The 19,599-nt window shown below is 38.3% G+C and overlaps 1 protein-coding gene across 1 annotated transcript in view; it reads right to left on the bottom strand.

Moving 5' to 3' along the window:
• Window positions 1-19,599, bottom strand: part of LOC121871500 (abnormal spindle-like microcephaly-associated protein homolog) — a 62,587-nt gene that overhangs the window by 39,839 nt on the left and 3,149 nt on the right. Inside the window, exons 4-11 of the mRNA XM_042373888.1 lie at window positions 17,684-17,896; window positions 16,783-17,034; window positions 7,998-11,829; window positions 7,222-7,633; window positions 4,787-4,902; window positions 1,562-1,801; window positions 970-1,111; window positions 456-654 (exon numbers count right to left, since the gene is read on the bottom strand). Coding sequence (XP_042229822.1) covers window positions 456-654; window positions 970-1,111; window positions 1,562-1,801; window positions 4,787-4,902; window positions 7,222-7,633; window positions 7,998-11,829; window positions 16,783-17,034; window positions 17,684-17,896 — 5,406 coding nt within the window. The remainder of the gene's footprint in view (window positions 1-455; window positions 655-969; window positions 1,112-1,561; window positions 1,802-4,786; window positions 4,903-7,221; window positions 7,634-7,997; window positions 11,830-16,782; window positions 17,035-17,683; window positions 17,897-19,599) is intronic.

Here is a 19,599-nt window from a genome sequence, read left to right as displayed (position 1 = left end):
ATCCAGCTTTGAAGCTGTGTGAGCAAAAGGATACATATGTGAATTGACATTTTCATTAATGAATATTGTGAAGAGAAAACAAAGGAACAGTTTGACCAAATCACATCTGGACTGCTTTACAAGAATTGCAGTGATAAACTACAGCTATTGAATAAGGAGAGTCAAGCAGCAGTTGGCTGAGCAGCTTGAGTCAGGGGAGGAATTACAATCTGGGGGATCAGTGTGTACATATCTACATCGTGGTATAAGCAATCATATGCGAGTACAGGTCATCGAAGGAAGATAACAGATCATAGAACAGTAAAATGATTTCAACAATTAATATTTTCCCCAGGGTTGTACTAGCACTACAACAAACCAAGGTCAATCAATTCATGTACAGTAAACAGACATTTCAACAAACCAAGGTCAATCATATACAGTACAGTATACAGACATTACACCATTAACCATACCTTATACTCAGCCTCCTTGTTGAATAGGCAGGGATCATGATCAATGAGACGCAAAGTTTTAGCACGATCTAAGAAAAACACCAACATCAAGAACTTCTTCAGTTGGAAATTTTTTAAGGACTCCTCATAACCAGCACGATAGGAATGAGGAACTGTTGGATGGGCATACTGAGCTGCTATGTCTGGATTAGTCAATAGCCTAGAATAAAAAGAAAATTTGTTTTAAAAGTTAAGGAAGGTCTGTTTTTGCTCATGATTCTAGTCATCCTGCAGTAAAGTAAAAAAAAAAAAAAAAAGGTATGCAAGTGAATATTAGGACTTTGATAACTTGGAGGTTCTTCTGTCATGTGTGAGGGGTGACTACAAAGAGGAAAGAGGTATCATACATAAGATAAGAACCCCTCTTATTAGAATTTTTTTTTTTAAAGACAAATCAGGAAATGCAAGGACTGAGAAAAATAAATCAATAGATTGTCATTCACAGTACTCATAAATATTTGGAACCTGTACTAACCTGGTAATGAGGAAGTGAGTAATATGAGTAATGTCACTGTTGCTGTTGAGGTCTAGCAATTCACCGTATATAGTTTCCAGTCCGATGCGTAACCAAAGAGGATTGTAACAGAGAACTAGTTGGAGCATCGTCTGCTTCAAACCTGAAAACAATACTTTTATTTACTTTTACTGTTGTAATGTATTTTCTGGTATGGATTCCCCTTCCATGACTCGGCCCCAAATATCTTTCTGTAGCAACTGTCTCTGTACCTAACTCCACTATCATATGTATTGTCCTGTAAATAGATAAATACTTGTATATGCAAATATAAGAATAACAAAATGCATCTGCTGCCAAATGAAACCAAGTACCTTCCATAATCATTACTTTTTTGCCAGAGAATAAAAAGTATCTATCTGTTAGTCAGTTTACACTTTTAATTTAAATATCCATCAGGGAACTGAAGATTTCAATATTTTTTTTTTTTACATCAAACAAATACAAGTTGTCATTGACTCAGTGCAACATCACTCACACTCTTCTTAACAGCAGATATTCAACATCCCCTTTTATCAATCCCTATTCACAACAAAACAGCCAACATACTTACCAACATCAGCATGGGTCATTCTGTCTTTTCGAATAACCAAAATTTTCTTGTCTATTGCTGTTTCAAGCTTCATTACAACCTCTACGACCTCTGGGCTCTGATAAAACTGGCATGCCTTTCTTCTCAGCCGGTTCAACCTTCGCCTTGCAGTGTAAGCCCTCAAGGACATAACTTCTTTAGTGGGTGCAACTTTAATATACTTGCTCTTTGTTGCTTCTGACCACAGCTTGCCCATGTCAACTGAAAATGCAAGTTATAGAAAATAGGTAGAATAAAATCTGAAGTGTTAAGCAAGTACAGTACAGTTCTGATATTGTAGAAGTGTGATGATAATTCATGAAATGGTTTCTATTCATAAGTTACAACTACAATGTTAAGTCTTTTGCTACTCCTGTTTACCCCTAAAAATATTGGTACATAACATTGTGAAACTACAACTGTTTTCAAGCCTTCATCTTGTAAAATATATATTAAAAAATGCAAATCTTACCTACATAGCTATTCTTATCCAGACAGTAATAGTTGTCACTCACAAGATCAGATAGAGTGCATTCATATGTAATAGATCTAATTCAACAAATTTACTGGTTATAATTATAGACATGAAATGTACACTCTCCCAAAAAAGTACTGTATAGTCCCCTTTTCTCATCGATACAATGTGTCACAATGGACGAATATTTCCAATCACTAATTATGATTCCTGCATTATGTTGGTAGGCCTGCCTTCCTAGTACAGCATGCCCTGACAATTCGCGCACCTCAATTATTCGAAGACGACACCCTGGATGTACCTAAGAATGTCTAAGGGTTGTTTTAAAGTTGCTGGCATTTTCGCGGCCGGGACAGGGAACCATTCGTTCTAGAGACTGTAATTTCTTTTACCTGGATTGTATATGTGTGTGTAGACACACACACATATATAAAATACAGGTAAAAGAAATATGGTCCTAAGGGCAAACACATAAAGGGAATATACATTTCTTTGCACACAAGTAAAAATGTACCCCCCCCTGGTCAGCAAATGTTATTTGCGGATTTGGCTATGCACAGCCATTTTGAGAACCTAACCCACGCAAATTTTAAGGGCATGCTGTACTGTGAAAATTTTCTCGGAATGTTCCAGAAAATGTGCCCCTCAGAAAAATATTCCCAAACCCAGAATTTTCCAAAAAATTCCATGCAAATTTCAATCCCGGCTATTGGCGAGTTCCGGCTAAGAGGAATTCTGGCTAATGGAGATATTACTTGTACTGTATTTGATGTGGAGTTGCCTTCCTAATATTATTTATTACTTTTGAGAGATAAATGAAGACTCAATTTGGCTACTTGTATATTTAGGCAAATTATTAAAGAATAAACCAGGGAATATGCAGATGCATAATACTGTACAGTATAGTCTGGGATTATGCGAATATTTTTTACGCAGAAGGCCACTTACTCGGCACCTGTCAGAAGAGATAATTATTATTTACAAGGTAAATTCCATCATATACGCGGCAAGGCAAGGTGCTGGGCGCTGACATCAGACTCGCGCCGGTGACGTCGCAGACTGTGATTGGGCCACGTATCCTTACCACCCACGCACCCCCTCCACCGCGAGCTGTGATTGGTCTAGTTATCCTTGCCACCCCTGCTCTCCACCGCCGCGTCAGTCTCACTGTCCTCGGGTATATTTACTCGTGCCCAGGAACCGGTTTTGTTTTTCTTTCTACACAATGGCTTCCGCTGGATCCCCACCACCCCCGAGAAGCCATGAACTACCTGGCCCAAGCTGCCACAAGCCTTAAGCTATGAAGTAAAGTACAAGATCGTCCAGGAGTTAGAAAAAGGCACGAGACAGGTGGATCTGGCCAGACAATATGGAGTGAATGAATCGACGATCCGCACTATCAAGAAGGATGCCGGCAATATCAATGAACACATGAACATTACCAAGTCTGTAGGTTCCTCGCTGGTTAAATATTGCCACAATAAGGTGCTGCTGAAGAGTGAGAGTTTGTTGGTAAGCTACATTATTCATCAGTCAAGAAGGAAATTGGCGGTCGACACTTGGGCACTGCAGGACTACGCCCGGGAACTCTACACAGCAGTAGCAAGAAAAATGTGGGTTGAGGAGCCCAAGCCCTTCAGTGCTTCCGCTGGGTGGCTGCAAGGTTTTAAACGACGCAACAAGATCACAAATATTGAGATAGTCGGAGAAGGAGCAAGTGCCGACCGGGCTGCCGCCAGGAAATTTCCCCCCATTTTTACGGGAAATTATGGAAGAAGGCCAGTACACCGACAACCAAGTGTTCAATATGGATGAATCAGAGTTGTACTAGAAGAAATTTCCATCCAAGACCTTCGTAGTCAAGTGTCGGGAACGCAAAATGCAGAAGGAGCGCATCACCGTACTGTTCACCACCAATGCCTCTGGCACTGCTAAGCTAAAGTTGTCCGTGATCCACAAAGCCCGCAAGCCGCATGCCTACAAGAATATGGACATGAGCAAGTTAAATGTCCACTGGCTAACCTCAAGGAAGGCATGGATGTTCTCTGGTCTGTCCCTCTCCTGTATAAGCCCCTATTTATACGACCTTTTATGATATTTTAAAATTTCTAACATCCTCTCTGAAGTGCTAATGCCTTGAAATCATTTGCATTTTGATAGCTCAGATATTTAACATTATTTTAGATAACAAATCTGCTTACCAATTGTGAATAAATCTAATTTGAAGTTTCTATGAACCAATCAGTTATTAGTATAGAAGAGGGGCATGGTTTATGGGCCAGGTTAGCATGGAAATACTATATTTTACTAAGAGCCGAAGACAGAAGTTGCGGTAAGCATGAGTGGTGAAAGAGCGAGGCCGATCACCTGCTTGCCCTTGTAAACAAACATTTTATCAACCCGGCACCAAATGATTCTAATGATATGAGAATTACAGTGAAATTGCACAAAGGTGTGTTAAAGGAAACTTGGGGGAGAGAGGGGAACGGAGCCACCCACCCACCCACCCACACTATCCCCACCCTTCCTACTACTATGTACTGTAGAAGAGAGGTACAGAATAAACAATAGTATAAAAGGTAGACATAGTTCTGTATATACTGTACACTAAACTTTAGAACCTTGACTTATAAAAAGTAACTCATTTATGTCACACTCTACTTAATTCCACTTTAATGATACAGTACATATTTATGGATTTCTAGTAGGTAAAATTTTTAAAGATTACTTACCTTTCTTCACTTTAGATGCAACATCTTCCTCCTCTGGTGGGGTTAAGATGAAATTTAGCCACTTGGTAAACCCAGTGATTTGTTTTTCTATCCACCGATCATCATAGTACATATTCCTGTCAAACAAAGAAATAGTTATTGTATTTCTGTAATATTCCAATTACAATTTCAAGTTGTTTAGTTAGTACTTATAAACACAGACCTTTAATCTGTTTCTTACCACATAAATTCCCCACATATGTGTAACATGAGTTAACAATTCATAAATGACATATCAGTTAGGTACCCATCTACAGGTGGGTACCCTGAGCATGAACAGGACAGGACACAAGCACTATATCCACTTGGCCATTGTAGCCCCTTCATTTTATTAAGATAATGAATAAATGAATTTTATCCTGAAATTCCTTTTTCTAACATAATTCAAAGGTAGGTGGCTCTTGTAGACATTGTATCCCTTGGATAAACCAATTACCCTTCCTTTTTCCCTATGCCGCCAACTTCTAAAGAGGGGGACATTACAGTTGTTCCAAAGAAGTGCAGTCAAATTTTGAGTTGTGACCATCAAATGAAGCAATCACTATGGCAACCAGCTCAGCTGCCTACAAACATATGCAAACCTGACCCAACCCAAATGAATCCTGGTGCAACTGGGCTAAGACGACCACACTTCCGTTCCTGCTGCTTAGTCACAAAACCAAGGGGGTGGGAGGGTTTCCAAACCACCAAGCTTTGGGGTTCTCTAGAAAATGGGACATCAGGATCAATCTTCCATTTCTAGCATTCACCATCTGCTAGACATTTATCATACCATTAGGCCTAGAAAGGTCAGCCACTTACTTGGAAATACATCCCACCTCAAGATTGGACTTAATTACCAAGGCCTAACCCCAACAACAACCTACAAGATACACATGCCTACCCAGTGACCTACTGTAGTTTCTAAAAGAAACCTAAAATTCAAAGATATAGCAAACTATGGAAGAGTTCCCACCAAAGAGGCAAGGTATATGCATAACAGTATGATGGAGCACCATTTCATACTCATAATATTGCATGAATACCACTTATTACAGTGATCGGGGATGGTGGTATACAGTGTTTCGAAAAAACGTACATAAGGATAAATGACTCCATAACCATAGTGTCAATAGCCCATAATTTCATAGCTATACCACAAAAGTGGTTTGGGGAGAACTGCAACAAGTCGATTGATATAAAACATAAAATATCAAGCCCTATTTAAAGTATGTGGCAGTAGTAGGCAGCTATCAAACAGGGAGGTACTACCGCCTGGGAAGATATTAGAAGCATAATGTGTTGTCTAACGGTAGACCCTGCTGCCATATGGAATCACAAAAATTGTGACCAAATCCCAGGTTGCTGATCTGACTTTCTGCCTTATTTACACACAATTGCAGGGTCTCAATTGTTTCTCTTACCATTGACAACACAACACACATATATCATTTCTCACTATTGATATTTTTATTTTATTTATGGCTCTTTATTATTTCAAGGGGGTGTTATTATTGTTATTTAAATTTTTTATAAATTTTTATTATTATTTTCTTTTATTATAATTATTATTTATTTTTAAATATTGTTATTAATTTTAATATTATTATTATTTTCTTTTATTATAATTGTGTATACTACATTACAAAGCTTCAGACTGAAGAAAATTCTCTAAAATCATTTTGAGTTTCATGAGGAAGGAAAAAAAAAATGTAACTCAGAATTAATGGGAAAAGGTTGAAACACCCTAAAAGCCTCCAGCTGAAAAACCCTACCAGTTAACCAGCAGTTAAAAATCTGTGAAGGATTTGGATGTGCCCAATAAATGGGCATAAAGGACACAAAATAGCTGCTGGATGACCCAGTAACATTACATTACCTAACAGCTTAAAAGTATGAGAAGTAAGAGCAGCTTACTCATCCAAGTTCAAAGAGGCTTTGTCTTTGCAAAGGAGGATTATTGCAGGATAGACTACTTTAGTTATAAGTTCTGGGCCTCTCTCTCTCACACACACACAAGCTAAAAGAGTTCATCTTCCAATTACCCAGGTTACCAAACTATGCTTGACAATCCCTAGTAAGAACCTGTTGCAATGCACTCTTACACTAATATCTAAATTAATCCACTAAAGTCTGTGGAAGCTTATCATGTGGAGGCAAAATGTGTCAGAGATGGATAGGTAACTTAATTGTTATATTTCCCCAAACTTTTCACTCACAAGGATTAAAAAGTCACAGAGCACTGCTAATGTAATCCCATCATAACTAGAAAGACTTCCGTATTAAGTTATCAAAATTAAATATGAAACTGAAGTCTTGTGTTCAAAAGTTTTGTGTCCATACATGTACACAACACACAATGTTCAGCCCAAAAGCAACTGGTTTAAAATGACAAAACACTCAAATACTTTACATACTTTGCTGCAAAAGGATTTGGGTGGTGGACAACTGTTGTTTTGTTAGACTTGATGTGTGTCAGCTTTGCATGAGGAAATCTTAATCCTACACTCTTCTTCAGTACTGGTCGCCTGTAGACTCCTTTATTAGAATTTGACAAACTTAAAGCAGAAGTAGAGGTGGAGTTAAGACTAGAAGCAGAGGATGACTTTGAGAGACGAGTGGAGGCTGTAATATTTACAGTGGATGAAGAGTGAAGAAGGCATACAGAATCTTCATTACTGGTAGGTAATGAATCACTATTGCGAGAAGTGGATGTGAGATCAGTGGCAGAGATAGAGGTACTGAGGCCAATGGCGGCAGTGGTTGAGTCGACGTTAGAACTTGAGGCTGTTCTTCTCAAATTGATGTTGGAAGTACATCTTCGTGGACCTGTTTAGAGATAAAGAAAAGAAAAGAAAAAAATGAAAAAATTACATTAAATTATGTACCCAAAAATTAAGTATCCTTCAGATTTATGGCATGAGCAAACTGAAACAAAATGAAAAATTATTGATAAGCCTCAAATATATCACATTATGTTTAAAGATCCTAATTGCAAATCAGAATGTCGATCACCCAAGAATTCAAGTTCTTATATCCAAACACTGTACTGAATATCAAAGTTTAATATTATTTTAATTTCTTTACTCTTTTTCACTATCTGAAAGATGGTCAGATCGAAAATTCAAATCACCCCCTTTGGTTTGCCCTGGCAGCCCTCCAATACTCTTCCAACAATAAATTTACATCTTACCTAGGGGTCTTGAAACAGAAGAGTAAGCTTCAGGCTTTAACTGGCTGTCATTCCTTGGTCCTGTGGAATATTTTGGTAGTGGATTTAATTTTGCATTGTTTTTAGCTGTCACTATTTTTCTAGGACTTTTATACTTGCTGGACACTACAGATGGCTTTCCAGGGTTTATTCTTCTCTTTCCAGAAGACTTACAAGATGACACAGTGACCGTTACAGCAGGAGTTGGATTTACTTTGATGCGCTTGGACCACAATCCCTTGGGACGATCTTCTGGAAGTCGTTTTGAACATGATGGAGAAACTTTGAAGAAGAGAAGTCCTCCTCCATCTTTCTGAACATCAGGTGTCTTTGAAGTATTTTGATCTTTGGATGGTGGGGAAAACTGGAGAAATATTTCACTATCGGTTGATTTTGAAGTAGCAGCATTCATCAAATGGCTTTTATTTTCTACATATTCAGCTTGGGTGTGGATATTTTTAATTTCAGAATTTGTCACTTGTACTTCTGTGGTATTACCTTTACCTTTCTCCTCAGTACATTTTACATATGTACAATTACTACTACCTGTAATAGTTTCCTTATCATTATTATGATTTGCTGGAGTAACATCAAAATTCTCATCTTCTAGGTAAACTTGATTCTCATCCCCGGGAAAAATCTTTGTCTTGTTGAAGATCTGTGTTCTACTTGAGGACAAGTCCTCTGTCTTGTTCATGGACAAATATTCAAACCTGTTCAAGGACAGGTCCTTGATCTTGTTCAAAGATAAATCCTGAGTTTTATTCTTAGGGAGATCCTCAAGTTTGTTCATTGCCAACTCCTCAGCCTTGTTCAAGGACAAATCTCTGGTTTTATTTAAGGACAAGTCATTGCTATTGTTCATAGACAAGCCTTTGGTTTTGTTCAAGGACAAATCTCTGGTTTTATTTAAGGACAAGTCATTGCTATTGTTCACAGACAAGCCTTTGGTTTTGTTCAAGGACAAATCCAGAGTATTATTCAAGGGTAAGTCCTCAGTCTTGTTCAAGGAAAAATCCTGAGCTCTGACAATTGGCAACTCCTCAGTCTTGTTTATGGGCAAATCTTCGGTTTTGCACAAATGCAATTTCTTAATCTTATTTGAGGATGACTCCTGATTCTCTTTTTGGAACATGTCTTGGATCTTGTTCAAGGAGAAATTATCCGGCCTTTTCTCCGACTCGCCTTGATTCTTAGTCAATGGTAAGTCATGAGTGTTATTTAAAGGCATGTCCTGAGTCTTGTTTAAGACTATATCATGTGTTTTGTTTATGGTCATATTCTGCGTCTTGTCCACAGGAATTTCCTGAGTTTTATTTAAAGATAAGTCATCAATATTCACCAGGGCATCAGTTACTTTATTCTTTGGTATATCTTGAGTCTTATTCAAAAGTGCATCCCTCATTTTGATAGATGTAACATCATGTGTTTTGTTTAAGGCAAATGTACCCTCTTCAACTTCAATAATTGTACTGAGACACTGTGCTGAATAGGCATCAGATGTGTTGGAATTTTGACAAACAGGTATACTAGGTTCTTCACATTCAGGCTGTAGAAAGAGCTGACGACACTTGTCAGAGAGTCTGCGTTGGTCTACTAGTTCTTCTGGGGCAAGGGACTTGATACTGGTTGAGCATCTACGGAGATCATCACGAGGTGAAAAGCTAAAATCGGCTTCCGAAGCCACGACAAAATCCCCTTTATCTGTGACTTGTCCTTCAACTTGAATGTTCTCCACTGGGAATTCACTCTTACTGAAGCCTTTGAATAAAAGGAGTTCATCCAAGGCATCACTCTGATAAGACTGAGGTGTAAGGATGAAAGACTCACTCTTACGACGATGAGCCAAGGGATTCCCTGGGGTGGATGAACCTCCTGATATTCCAGTTGTGCTCATCCTTCTTGGGTGATGTGTATCTGTTACTTGAGGCAAGGATGATGGGGAAAATGTTGGCAAATCTTTAACAATAGTTTCACAACTATTATGTTGATCATCCAGCACAACTAAGTCATCTGGATGTAACATTGAAATTTCTTTGGTTATTGTACCAGTACTTAATCTGCATTCTGAAGATCCCTGATACTCAAAATCATCTACTCTAATAACTACTACAGTATCAGGATGTTTGATGGGGAAGTCCTTTGTAATAGTTTCTGGACTCAACCTCTTACACACCGTTGGATCAAGTTTATCCCAATGATCTTCACTCTCATCCTCATTATTGAATGTCTTCTCAAGGCTATCAGTACTCATACTGACCTCCAAATCTGTCTTCTTTTGATTTGCCAGTTCCAGTGCTAGGATTTGAGAAACATCTGTTAAATTAACATTCCTTATCCTGGATAATGCATTGTCAATTTTTGGTGTTGGAAATTCCACAGTAACATTAAAATCTTCCATTACTAAGGCTGGTTCTCGTGGTGTACTAGGGGCTGTTTCATATTCTGATGATGGAGATCCTGGAGCTGTGCACATTTCTAACTGAGGTGAATCAAGTGTGTCTTCTTTATTTAAAGATTCTTTCCAGCTTGAATTGAAATTTGGCATGGGAGATTCTGGAAACTTCTCAGGAGCTTTTAGCTTTTCCAAAAGATTCATACATGAAGCTTTTATGAATGAAAAATTATTAGAAATCATTTGAGGACCAGGTGTGATGGGGGTCATTTGAAGCATGTCTAAAGAAGTTGACCCCAAAGGAAGCGTTGTTCCTAAAGTTGGTGTGGAAGTGTTAGATGAGTCAGAGTAATCCACACATTTAATATTGAGACTAGAGCAGTTGTCATATTGTTGCTCAACTGTCTGATGACCAACTTGCGAAAACATACTGACGCGTCGCAAATGGTCTTTCTGATCCTTGACAAAGGTCTGCCTCCTCAAAGGAGATTCCAGAGCAGTGCAGGCAGGAAACTGACCATCACATACAGAACTGAATGTTTCAGCATTAGATGTTATGTAAGTCTGACGCCTCAGAGGTGTACTTACTTTATCACAATCTGGTAAATTGTCACCTTTAATGGATACGAAATCTTCCTGACTTGAAGCAACAAATGTCTGACGCCTCATTGGTGAACATTCTATTTCACATTGTGGTAATCGACCACCAATAATGCTTTTGAAATTATCATTACCAACTGTAGCTCCTGAGACACTGGTTCTCAAAAATGGGTCATCATCTTCATTTAAGCACTCACGGAGCTTATATCTGGCTGTGTGTGCAAGCGTTTGTTTCCGTATAGGGGTAGGCTGTACTAAGTTCTCAGGCAACACCTCATTTTCTGTCCATACCTTTTCTGAATGACTGGAACTTGTCTTTTTTGACATGTCTTTGTTTGATACAAGTGTTTTAAGATGAGGGTGACCTACTGTAATTAAAGTTTCTTGCCTCCCACTGTGCTTTACCTCCTTAGACACATCATAAACTAACTTAAACACTTCCTCCTCCACAACACCAACTTCTGTTACTTCCTCATCAATCACTTCTTTTACCTCTACTTGTATGAGTTCAGTTTCACCAGGTAAGCAGTAGGTCATCCGCCTATCTAATTCTTCTTTTACATCATCTGATTTATCTCTCCAAGCAACATGATTCTTAGGTCCTCTCTTTGGGTGGTGCAAATTTCTGACAATTGACTTCCTGTTGGATGGACAATCTAAGTCTATTGTTGACATAGAGAGATTTGTAAGAGGCCCACAGCTTACATGTTCCAAATCAACAGAATTCTCGGTGGAGTTCAATATTACAGGAGTATCAATGCTCTCTTGACTGGAAGTGGATGATACAAACCTCCTTGATGCTTTAGCTTTCGACTGAACCTGTTGGGTAATTGTAATCGTGGACATTAAATCTCTGATTTGTATATATAAATACATTAGATGTGTGACTTATTCACAGTAAGTACAATAAAATTTCTACGTCTGAATATCTACACACACTACAATTTGTATTAAAAAATAAATACAAAAAAATATTTACATACAGAGAAAGAGCTGTGAGGATTACGAAGAATGTGAAGACGAAAAAGGAATAAGGGGAATACTGACAGAATCAAAACTACCTGGAGTTTCCAAAACTTGAAAATGGAATGATATAGATTCACATGGTAAAACAAAGATGATTAAATTGGTAAAAGCCAGGGAGAAGAGATTGTAGACAGTTCATCCAAAATCTAGAGGAAGTAGATAAACTATAAAGAAAAGAAATATAAGACGAACATGGAAAAGCTGTGGAACGATAGCAGTTAAGGTATAATGAGGCAGAAAATCTGTATGTGGGAGAATATTGGGAACAATAGAAGGGAAGGTGCTCAGTGAAACAAAGAAATAAGACAGTGGCAAGAATGTACTAACAGAAGGTTAGGCAGTGATTCTATGGACAAAGAAAATTTTTTAATAATAAAACCTACAAAAAAATAAGGGGAGGAGAAAGAAGTAAAAGCACAACAAAAAGATAAAAGGGAACAATATTAACGTAAATCGTAGAAAAATATTTTGAAAATTTTAAAGTACCTTAGTGGTAGGTTGAGATGGTTAAGGCATGTGGAGAGAATTGAGGAAACCAATTGAGCCAAGAGATGCATAAGTTTAAATGTGAAGGGGAGGAGAGTGGTAGGGCAAGAATGACATGGGAAGAGATTGTAAGAAATTATCTAAAAAATAAGCAACCAATTAGAGGCTGCAAAAGATTGCAACTTGGAAATCTGCCATCAAGATAACCTAGACAAGAATGGAAAATTACCATTGAATAATGATATTGATAAACTGCTTGCACTTAATATGACTGAAACAGTTAAAAGCATTGTCTAAGATCTAGCTACAGTAAAACCCCAAGTACCGGACCACCTGAGTAATGACACAAATCTTGGAAAAAATTATTAAAATTCCCAAAAATATTTTGCAGATCATTGTTATTGTTGTGGAGCAACGCAGCGTAGACCACATGTTCTCGCCAGCCCAGCCTGCATCACGACATAGCTGCGCTGCACTCAGTCTACGCATGGTTATTACTCAGTGCAAACGTGCCTGTTCTCTTGTGATATGTAAATAACACACACTGTGAGAACAATGCCCAAGCAATTACGTTCGGGTAAGGCTCCAAGGTGCAGAGTGCCTTACCATGAGGGATAATCTTGAAGTACTAGCCATGGTCAACAATAAACGCTCTGTTCCCGAGATAATGTAGAAATTTTAAACTCTAAATTTACTGAATGCATATTGTAAGCGTGATCCACTTCACGTCCACTGAAAGTGAAAGTGGGCCCCATACACACCCACTACATAACACATGTCAAGGAAGCTGTGGCCTTGACATGGCTACTCATTATTGTCACCGATTCATGTAATGAAACTGCAAAAGTTACGGGAAAATCATTTTACTACTGTACTCTATAGCGTGACTTAGAAATGAAAGAAATATATTATAAACTAAAAAAAAATAAAAAAATAAATAAAATGGAGAGCACGAGTGAGGACAGTATTCTGTGTGGGAGGTGAACGTATGTTTGGCTGCGTCATGCTCTCCCCAATGTGACATTACAGTATAGCAGCCACATGTCTCTCAAATCAGTTGGCTGGCCGAACTCATCCACTCTTGGCATCACCCATGCAATGGTTTAAAGGAGGTAGGAGCTATTTTTTTCCATAATATACAGTATGTGTTATTGTATTTTATGATGTGGTTTGCTTTATTTTAATTACTATTTGCTCATTTTTGGCATATGTAAAAGAAAGAATAACAAAGGAATGGAACCTATTGCCTTTCACTTATTGCTAAATCTACCTGTGGCAACGAATTTCCGGAGAAAGAAGTGGATTTTGTGAAAAAATCCACTTCATTGCCAGAGGTATACTGTACACATTCACATACTCCACTTTATCTCTCACTGCACAAGGGCGTTCATGCCACATACAGTAAGTCCTCGCTTAATGTCTTGGTTCCGTTCCTGAAAACCGCTATGTTAACGGAATAAATTTTCCCCATAAAAAATAGATAAGATACAGGAGTTACGTTCCCCAGCCTCCCTTTGCCCCATAAAATACAATACATATACATAAATTCAATGGAATTACCACTTCCAGCACTAGCCTTAATCTTGTCTTTGCTGGTCCATATAATAGGTACTAATGTGGGGGTTAGACCTAGTGCAACGCCAATGTCCACCGCACGTTCACCTTTCTCAAAACGGTTTAAAACCTCCATTTTCAAAGCAAGGGTAATGGTCTTACATTGATCATTCACAACACTAGCACTTGACGGGCACTTGGAAGCCATTTCAAATGGTTACAGTACAGTATTTAGAGCAAAAACACAAACATGCACGAATGCTGTGGAAGCCTAACAAAGACTGGGGACGCTGTGAAGCTCCGCGAGAGCGCGCCAAGATGAGAGAGGGTGTCATGGTCATAATGACATGGCTAGTCTGTTAAAACCTAATAATTCATATTGCGCTCCACTCCCACAAAACCTGTAAACCTTTTGAGTTTCCCAGTTGAAACATTCGTTCTCTAACCACTTCAGGAGATCTGAATCCTCTGTTTTCCATGTCGCATTACCGGAGAAACTCGGGTATTCCTAAATTCCTCACAGGGTGTTCATGCATTTGAATTAGTAAGAGAACACCCTTGCTTTGAGTCAACTTAGAGATGTCTGATTGCAGATGAAGCATTCAAGATCCGTTGTGACTGATGTTGAAAGCTTCAATTGTATTTACTGTTTGCGTAATTGTCAATATAAGTCAGGGTAGAATTGGCAATGAGAATGAGGTATCATTGACGTCGGCCCTAGAGATGCCAGTGATTGTTGCCCTAGGCTGAAGTCACCTCTTTTTCACATATGAACATCAGAGAATCTGATGTTCATGGTGAAATTGTTGTAAGGATGTTAATTACGAAAGTAATTAATTAACCTGAGGGGAACTGTCAGACCAGGTATCTTTGAGAATCTAATGGGTGTAACCGGATACTACTTGCCTTAGGCTCCACCTACCAGGGACTACCATCCTGAACCTTGAAATCAATTTAATTCTTGTCTTCAACAGCTCAGTCAGAGCGTAGTTTGAAAAGGGAATCTTAGGAAATGGAAATGAGTTCGTAGTCTCAGTTTCACACGTCAAAGGGTACAGTAATGTAGTACATTGAAATAGTTGGGTGAGTGGAACTTGAAGCCGAGTGAAGGAGGTGGAGTGCAGGGCACTGACGCTCCCAGGCGCCAGTCCAGCATCTGAAACTCCTCCACCCAATGTCCAGCTCCGTGTTATACCTCGCCACATTAAGTGATTTTGACTTAGTTAATAGTTTGAATATGAAAGTGATACAGTAACGTAATGGATGTGTTTTAAGTGAACTGTTCTTACGCCCTTAGCGTCCTTTTGAAACGTTGACGTTCGTGTCAACAAACCGAGTCTAGCATCTGAAACTCCTCCACCCACAGGTTCCTCTCAGCCAAGAGCCCTGTAGATTGGGACGACCTCCACATTAGTTTGGGAGATGGATGAAGGCCAGTAAACTCGGGTAAATTTGTGAACACGAGCGTCAGGAACTAACTACCTCCTCTGGGGCCCAGTCAAGTGGCCAGCCGTTCACCTGATGCATTCACTGTCCAGCTTGTTGATATCACAGGCTGAGCAAACACTGCCAGCCCCATCATTGTTATGGATGAGTCCACTACTCAGTAGTGGCTGTGTTATTCCTCCGAGAAAACCTGTATGTATTCACCTGAATTGTCTCAGTGTTTGGAGTCAGTAAGAGTAGGTTGACCATCACTTTGCTTGTGGGCAAAGGTACCACAGTGGTGAAGAGAAGCTACTAATTTTGGTGATGTTAAAGTATTAGTGTTGGTGCTGTAACTGGCATCATTGCCACTTGATCTAATGGTGCTGTGTAAAAGTATTGTGTGTGTTCTTGTATATGTACACCCAGTCATGGTGTAAGTGATGAATGTACCTAAGTTTAACAGTACAAAATGAGCAAAGCCAGGGAGTTGACCCCTGCAGTTGAGTGTTACTGAAATTATTCATAAAATATAACTTCAATTTAATAAACCATTTTATTTGTATGTTAGGAGTATCATTTACTTGCAGTATTTTGCCATCATTCCTTCCCATGGCTTGATACCATAAATACAATGTACCAATGGTCAGAGGTTATGGAGTAACTATATGAAATGAAATAACGAGACAAAACTAATGGAGAAAATAAATGAAGTAAGAAATTAAGAGAAAACCAGGTTGAAGAGTTCTAAAAGTTAACTACCAGAGTATAAATTAAAAAGAAAAGAAAAGGAGAAACGCAGCTCTTATAAGTTATTCCGAATCGGCGGGACGTTGTCCGAATCATGGGTATCTAAAGAGTAGCGAAGTTATAACAAAACAGCGTTAAACGAGGATGTACTGTACATACTTATGTCTGGACTAGAAAACCTTAAAAAATCTTTGCGACTGAAAGATCCTAGTCTAGAACCTTATCTACAGCTAAAGTATTCACACTTTAAATAAGAAATTAATGTACTGAAAATATATCATAAGTAGGATTATTTTACTTGTCTTAATTTATTATGAACTTAAATAAGTCAATCTGTGTTAGTGTAACATGCTGGTTGTTGTTTTGAACAGTTGTGCCTCCCTGATATGGACGTCCGAATAACGGATTCCATCTGAGTAACAACATTGCTGCGGCTTAATTAGTCTGGTACTTGGGGTTTTTACTGAACTAATAAAGCTTTAGTATATCTTAAATGCACACCTACTGTAAATGCAAAAGTTTAAAACTTACTTTTTTTACATTAGGATCCGGTTTAGCAAAATTGAATAATTTGGGGTCAATCACTGGATTCTTGAATACTGCCGGCATAGGTACAGTCTGCACAGGAGGTTTGTTTTCACTACCACTTCTTCCTTTCGCATTTTTTCGTGGGCCAAGATTACTCCTGGGAGCCTTGCTTGGAACAGATACAGCCCTCTTTGGTGCTGAGCTTGGAGGAGCATTCTGTGGTCTAAGTGGTGCTCTGCCCCTGCCTTTTGCCTTCTGATAAAGGAATCTCTCATTAGTAGAATGCCTTTCATTACATACAGTGTGTATGTGTGTGTGTACAGTACATTATAATGCATTTTCCATAATTCATGAAACTCATTACAGTATTGTACCGTACTGTAATTTAATGATTCCAATGATTTAGAAAATGCAGTACTAATTTATGGCATGAAAAAATCCACATAGGACTACAGTTTTCATTATCTTTTCATGTTCTATACACATATCCTAAGTTACTGCTATTACTAGTCATTAATTGAATTACTGTACTGTAATAGGAAAGTTGGAATTGAAAAATGTGTTTCATGAAAATACAATAGGCATTAATGACATTTCTTGTGCTCTTAATGTATCATTTTTTTAAATGTGGACTAAATCACTTGATCTAAATTGTGCCAACCCTGTTACATAGTCTAAATGAAAAATTAATCACAATCTACATGCATAACACCATGTTAAAGAGAGTATTATCATATGAAATTACACAGTTGTTTCCCTCAACACTGACTAGTGTTTTTTGTTTTCATACTTTCATTTGCTAATTATTATCAAGTGGAATATTTGAAGCTTGACAAATTAGCCCTATTTTCAAGAAGTATAAAAACAAACAACCTTTCTTACTAAATTCAAAATATATACATACTTTCTTTATGCTGGGATCAACACAAGTTCCAAGAAGTACAGTCTGAGAACGAACTCCAATATTTGTCTTCCAATGGATCAATTCCCGAATGTTACCCTCTTGAGTTGGTGTCCATGACAGAACAACCTCTAAACTTTCAGCTGGTTGTAACACAAAGTTTACATCTGAACATGTCACTCCACTTTCTGGCTTTGGAAACTTTTCACAGAATACCTGAAAGAGAAAAAAATAGCATAACAGTATAAGTGTTATTTTCATGTCTACTGTATAAGCTATTCCTGCTATGATGCAAGAAGGCTTGATTAACACTCACCCCCTAATTTAAAGCATGCAGCAGCAAATGGGTTACTGTTCCTTGTACGGTATCAAATGACGGCAACATCTTAGCAGTTTTTTTTTCCAGAAAATTCATTGTCAGCTGATGGACTGGGACAGTAAAGAATCAATAATTGTACAGGTACCTACTGTATCACAATGCATATACAAGTACTACCCCAAAAATATGAAAATGTTGCTTATTTATCCTCTGATTGTAGTAAATGTCACCATAAATCCTCAGCTGACTTGATCCAACATAATATGCAGCTCATCAAACTTTGCCTGATATTTGTTTCCTGCTGTAAATTTCATTAAAAGCTACTTCAACAATTTCAAAGGAAGAACCTTGATAAACAATATAATTATGTGCAAGCTCAATTTATGTTTCTTTATTGCACCATTAATGTGTCATCATTAAATTTCTAAGGTATAAATGTACAACATAAGAAAATAAGGAGTCTGCAATAGGCCGGTTGGCCTGTGCATGGCAGCTCCTGTCGAGAGTTACTACCACTCTCTATCATCCATGAATCTATCTAGCCTCCTTTTGAAACTTTCCAGAGTTCCAGCACTTACTACAAAGTTGGTAAGCTTGTTCCACTCGTCCACCACCCTATTTGTGAACCAGTTTCTTCCTATCTCCCTCCTAAACCTAAATTTATCCAACTTAAATCCATTGCTCTGAGTCCTATCCTGCTCAGATATTATAAGAATTTTATCTATATCACCTTTATTGATTCCTTTCACCCACTTAAATACTTCTATCATACCTCCCCGCACTCTTCGTCTTTCTAGGGAATGAAAGTTAAGTTTCTTTAACCTATCCTGATATGGAAGGTTTCGAAGTCCCGGAATCATTTTCGTCATTCTTCGCTGCACCGACTCTAGTGAATTGATATCCATTCTATAATAAGGGTACCAGAACTGAACCTCATAATCGAGGTGCGGCCTGACTAGCACAAGATATAGTTGTATCTGTCATTGATAATACATACAATATACAGTACTGTGTAATGCATTTATTTTATTATTTGGGACAGTAATATAGCACAAGGTCTTTTAGAACATGAGGCAATGTAACCCTCTCATATTAAGAAGTTCAATTATATATGCATGCCTTACAATGAAATCTGAGTGATGAATGTTACACCCACTCCCTGGGTTAACGATACTCTCCCCCAAGTCCATTTTTGGGTTGCAGATGATTATTCGCTCTTATGGGCGTCAGGTAGTGCTGTGTATAGTGCAGAAGAGACCCGCAGAGTAAGGCTTAAGGCAGCTGGGCAAAGCCATTTTGTGCTGTTATGTTTAGATTACTACAGTGTGCATCCCTGTGCGAATTTCACTCACCCCCCCCACACTAACCAATATTCTTTACAGGGCTTCCTAAAATCCTTTTTTCACTCAAAATATTTTCACCACACAGGACATATACCCATCTGATTCACAAAGCACTTACCAAAAATTAGGTCAAGCTACTTAAGAGTGTGAAGCCATCTTTGTTCACAAGTTAGTATGGTTAAGATCGACACAACAACTGCTAGATGAACTGGTGCAGTAATTAGATCACTGAGACTTGAAATAACTCTTCCATCCCA

The sequence above is a fragment of the Homarus americanus genome, unplaced genomic scaffold (genome assembly GCF_018991925.1).
Source record: "Homarus americanus isolate GMGI-L3 unplaced genomic scaffold, GMGI_Hamer_2.0 scaffold45698, whole genome shotgun sequence".
Taxonomy (NCBI): domain Eukaryota; kingdom Metazoa; phylum Arthropoda; class Malacostraca; order Decapoda; family Nephropidae; genus Homarus; species Homarus americanus.
This window is presented reverse-complemented; position numbering and strand designations above follow the sequence as displayed.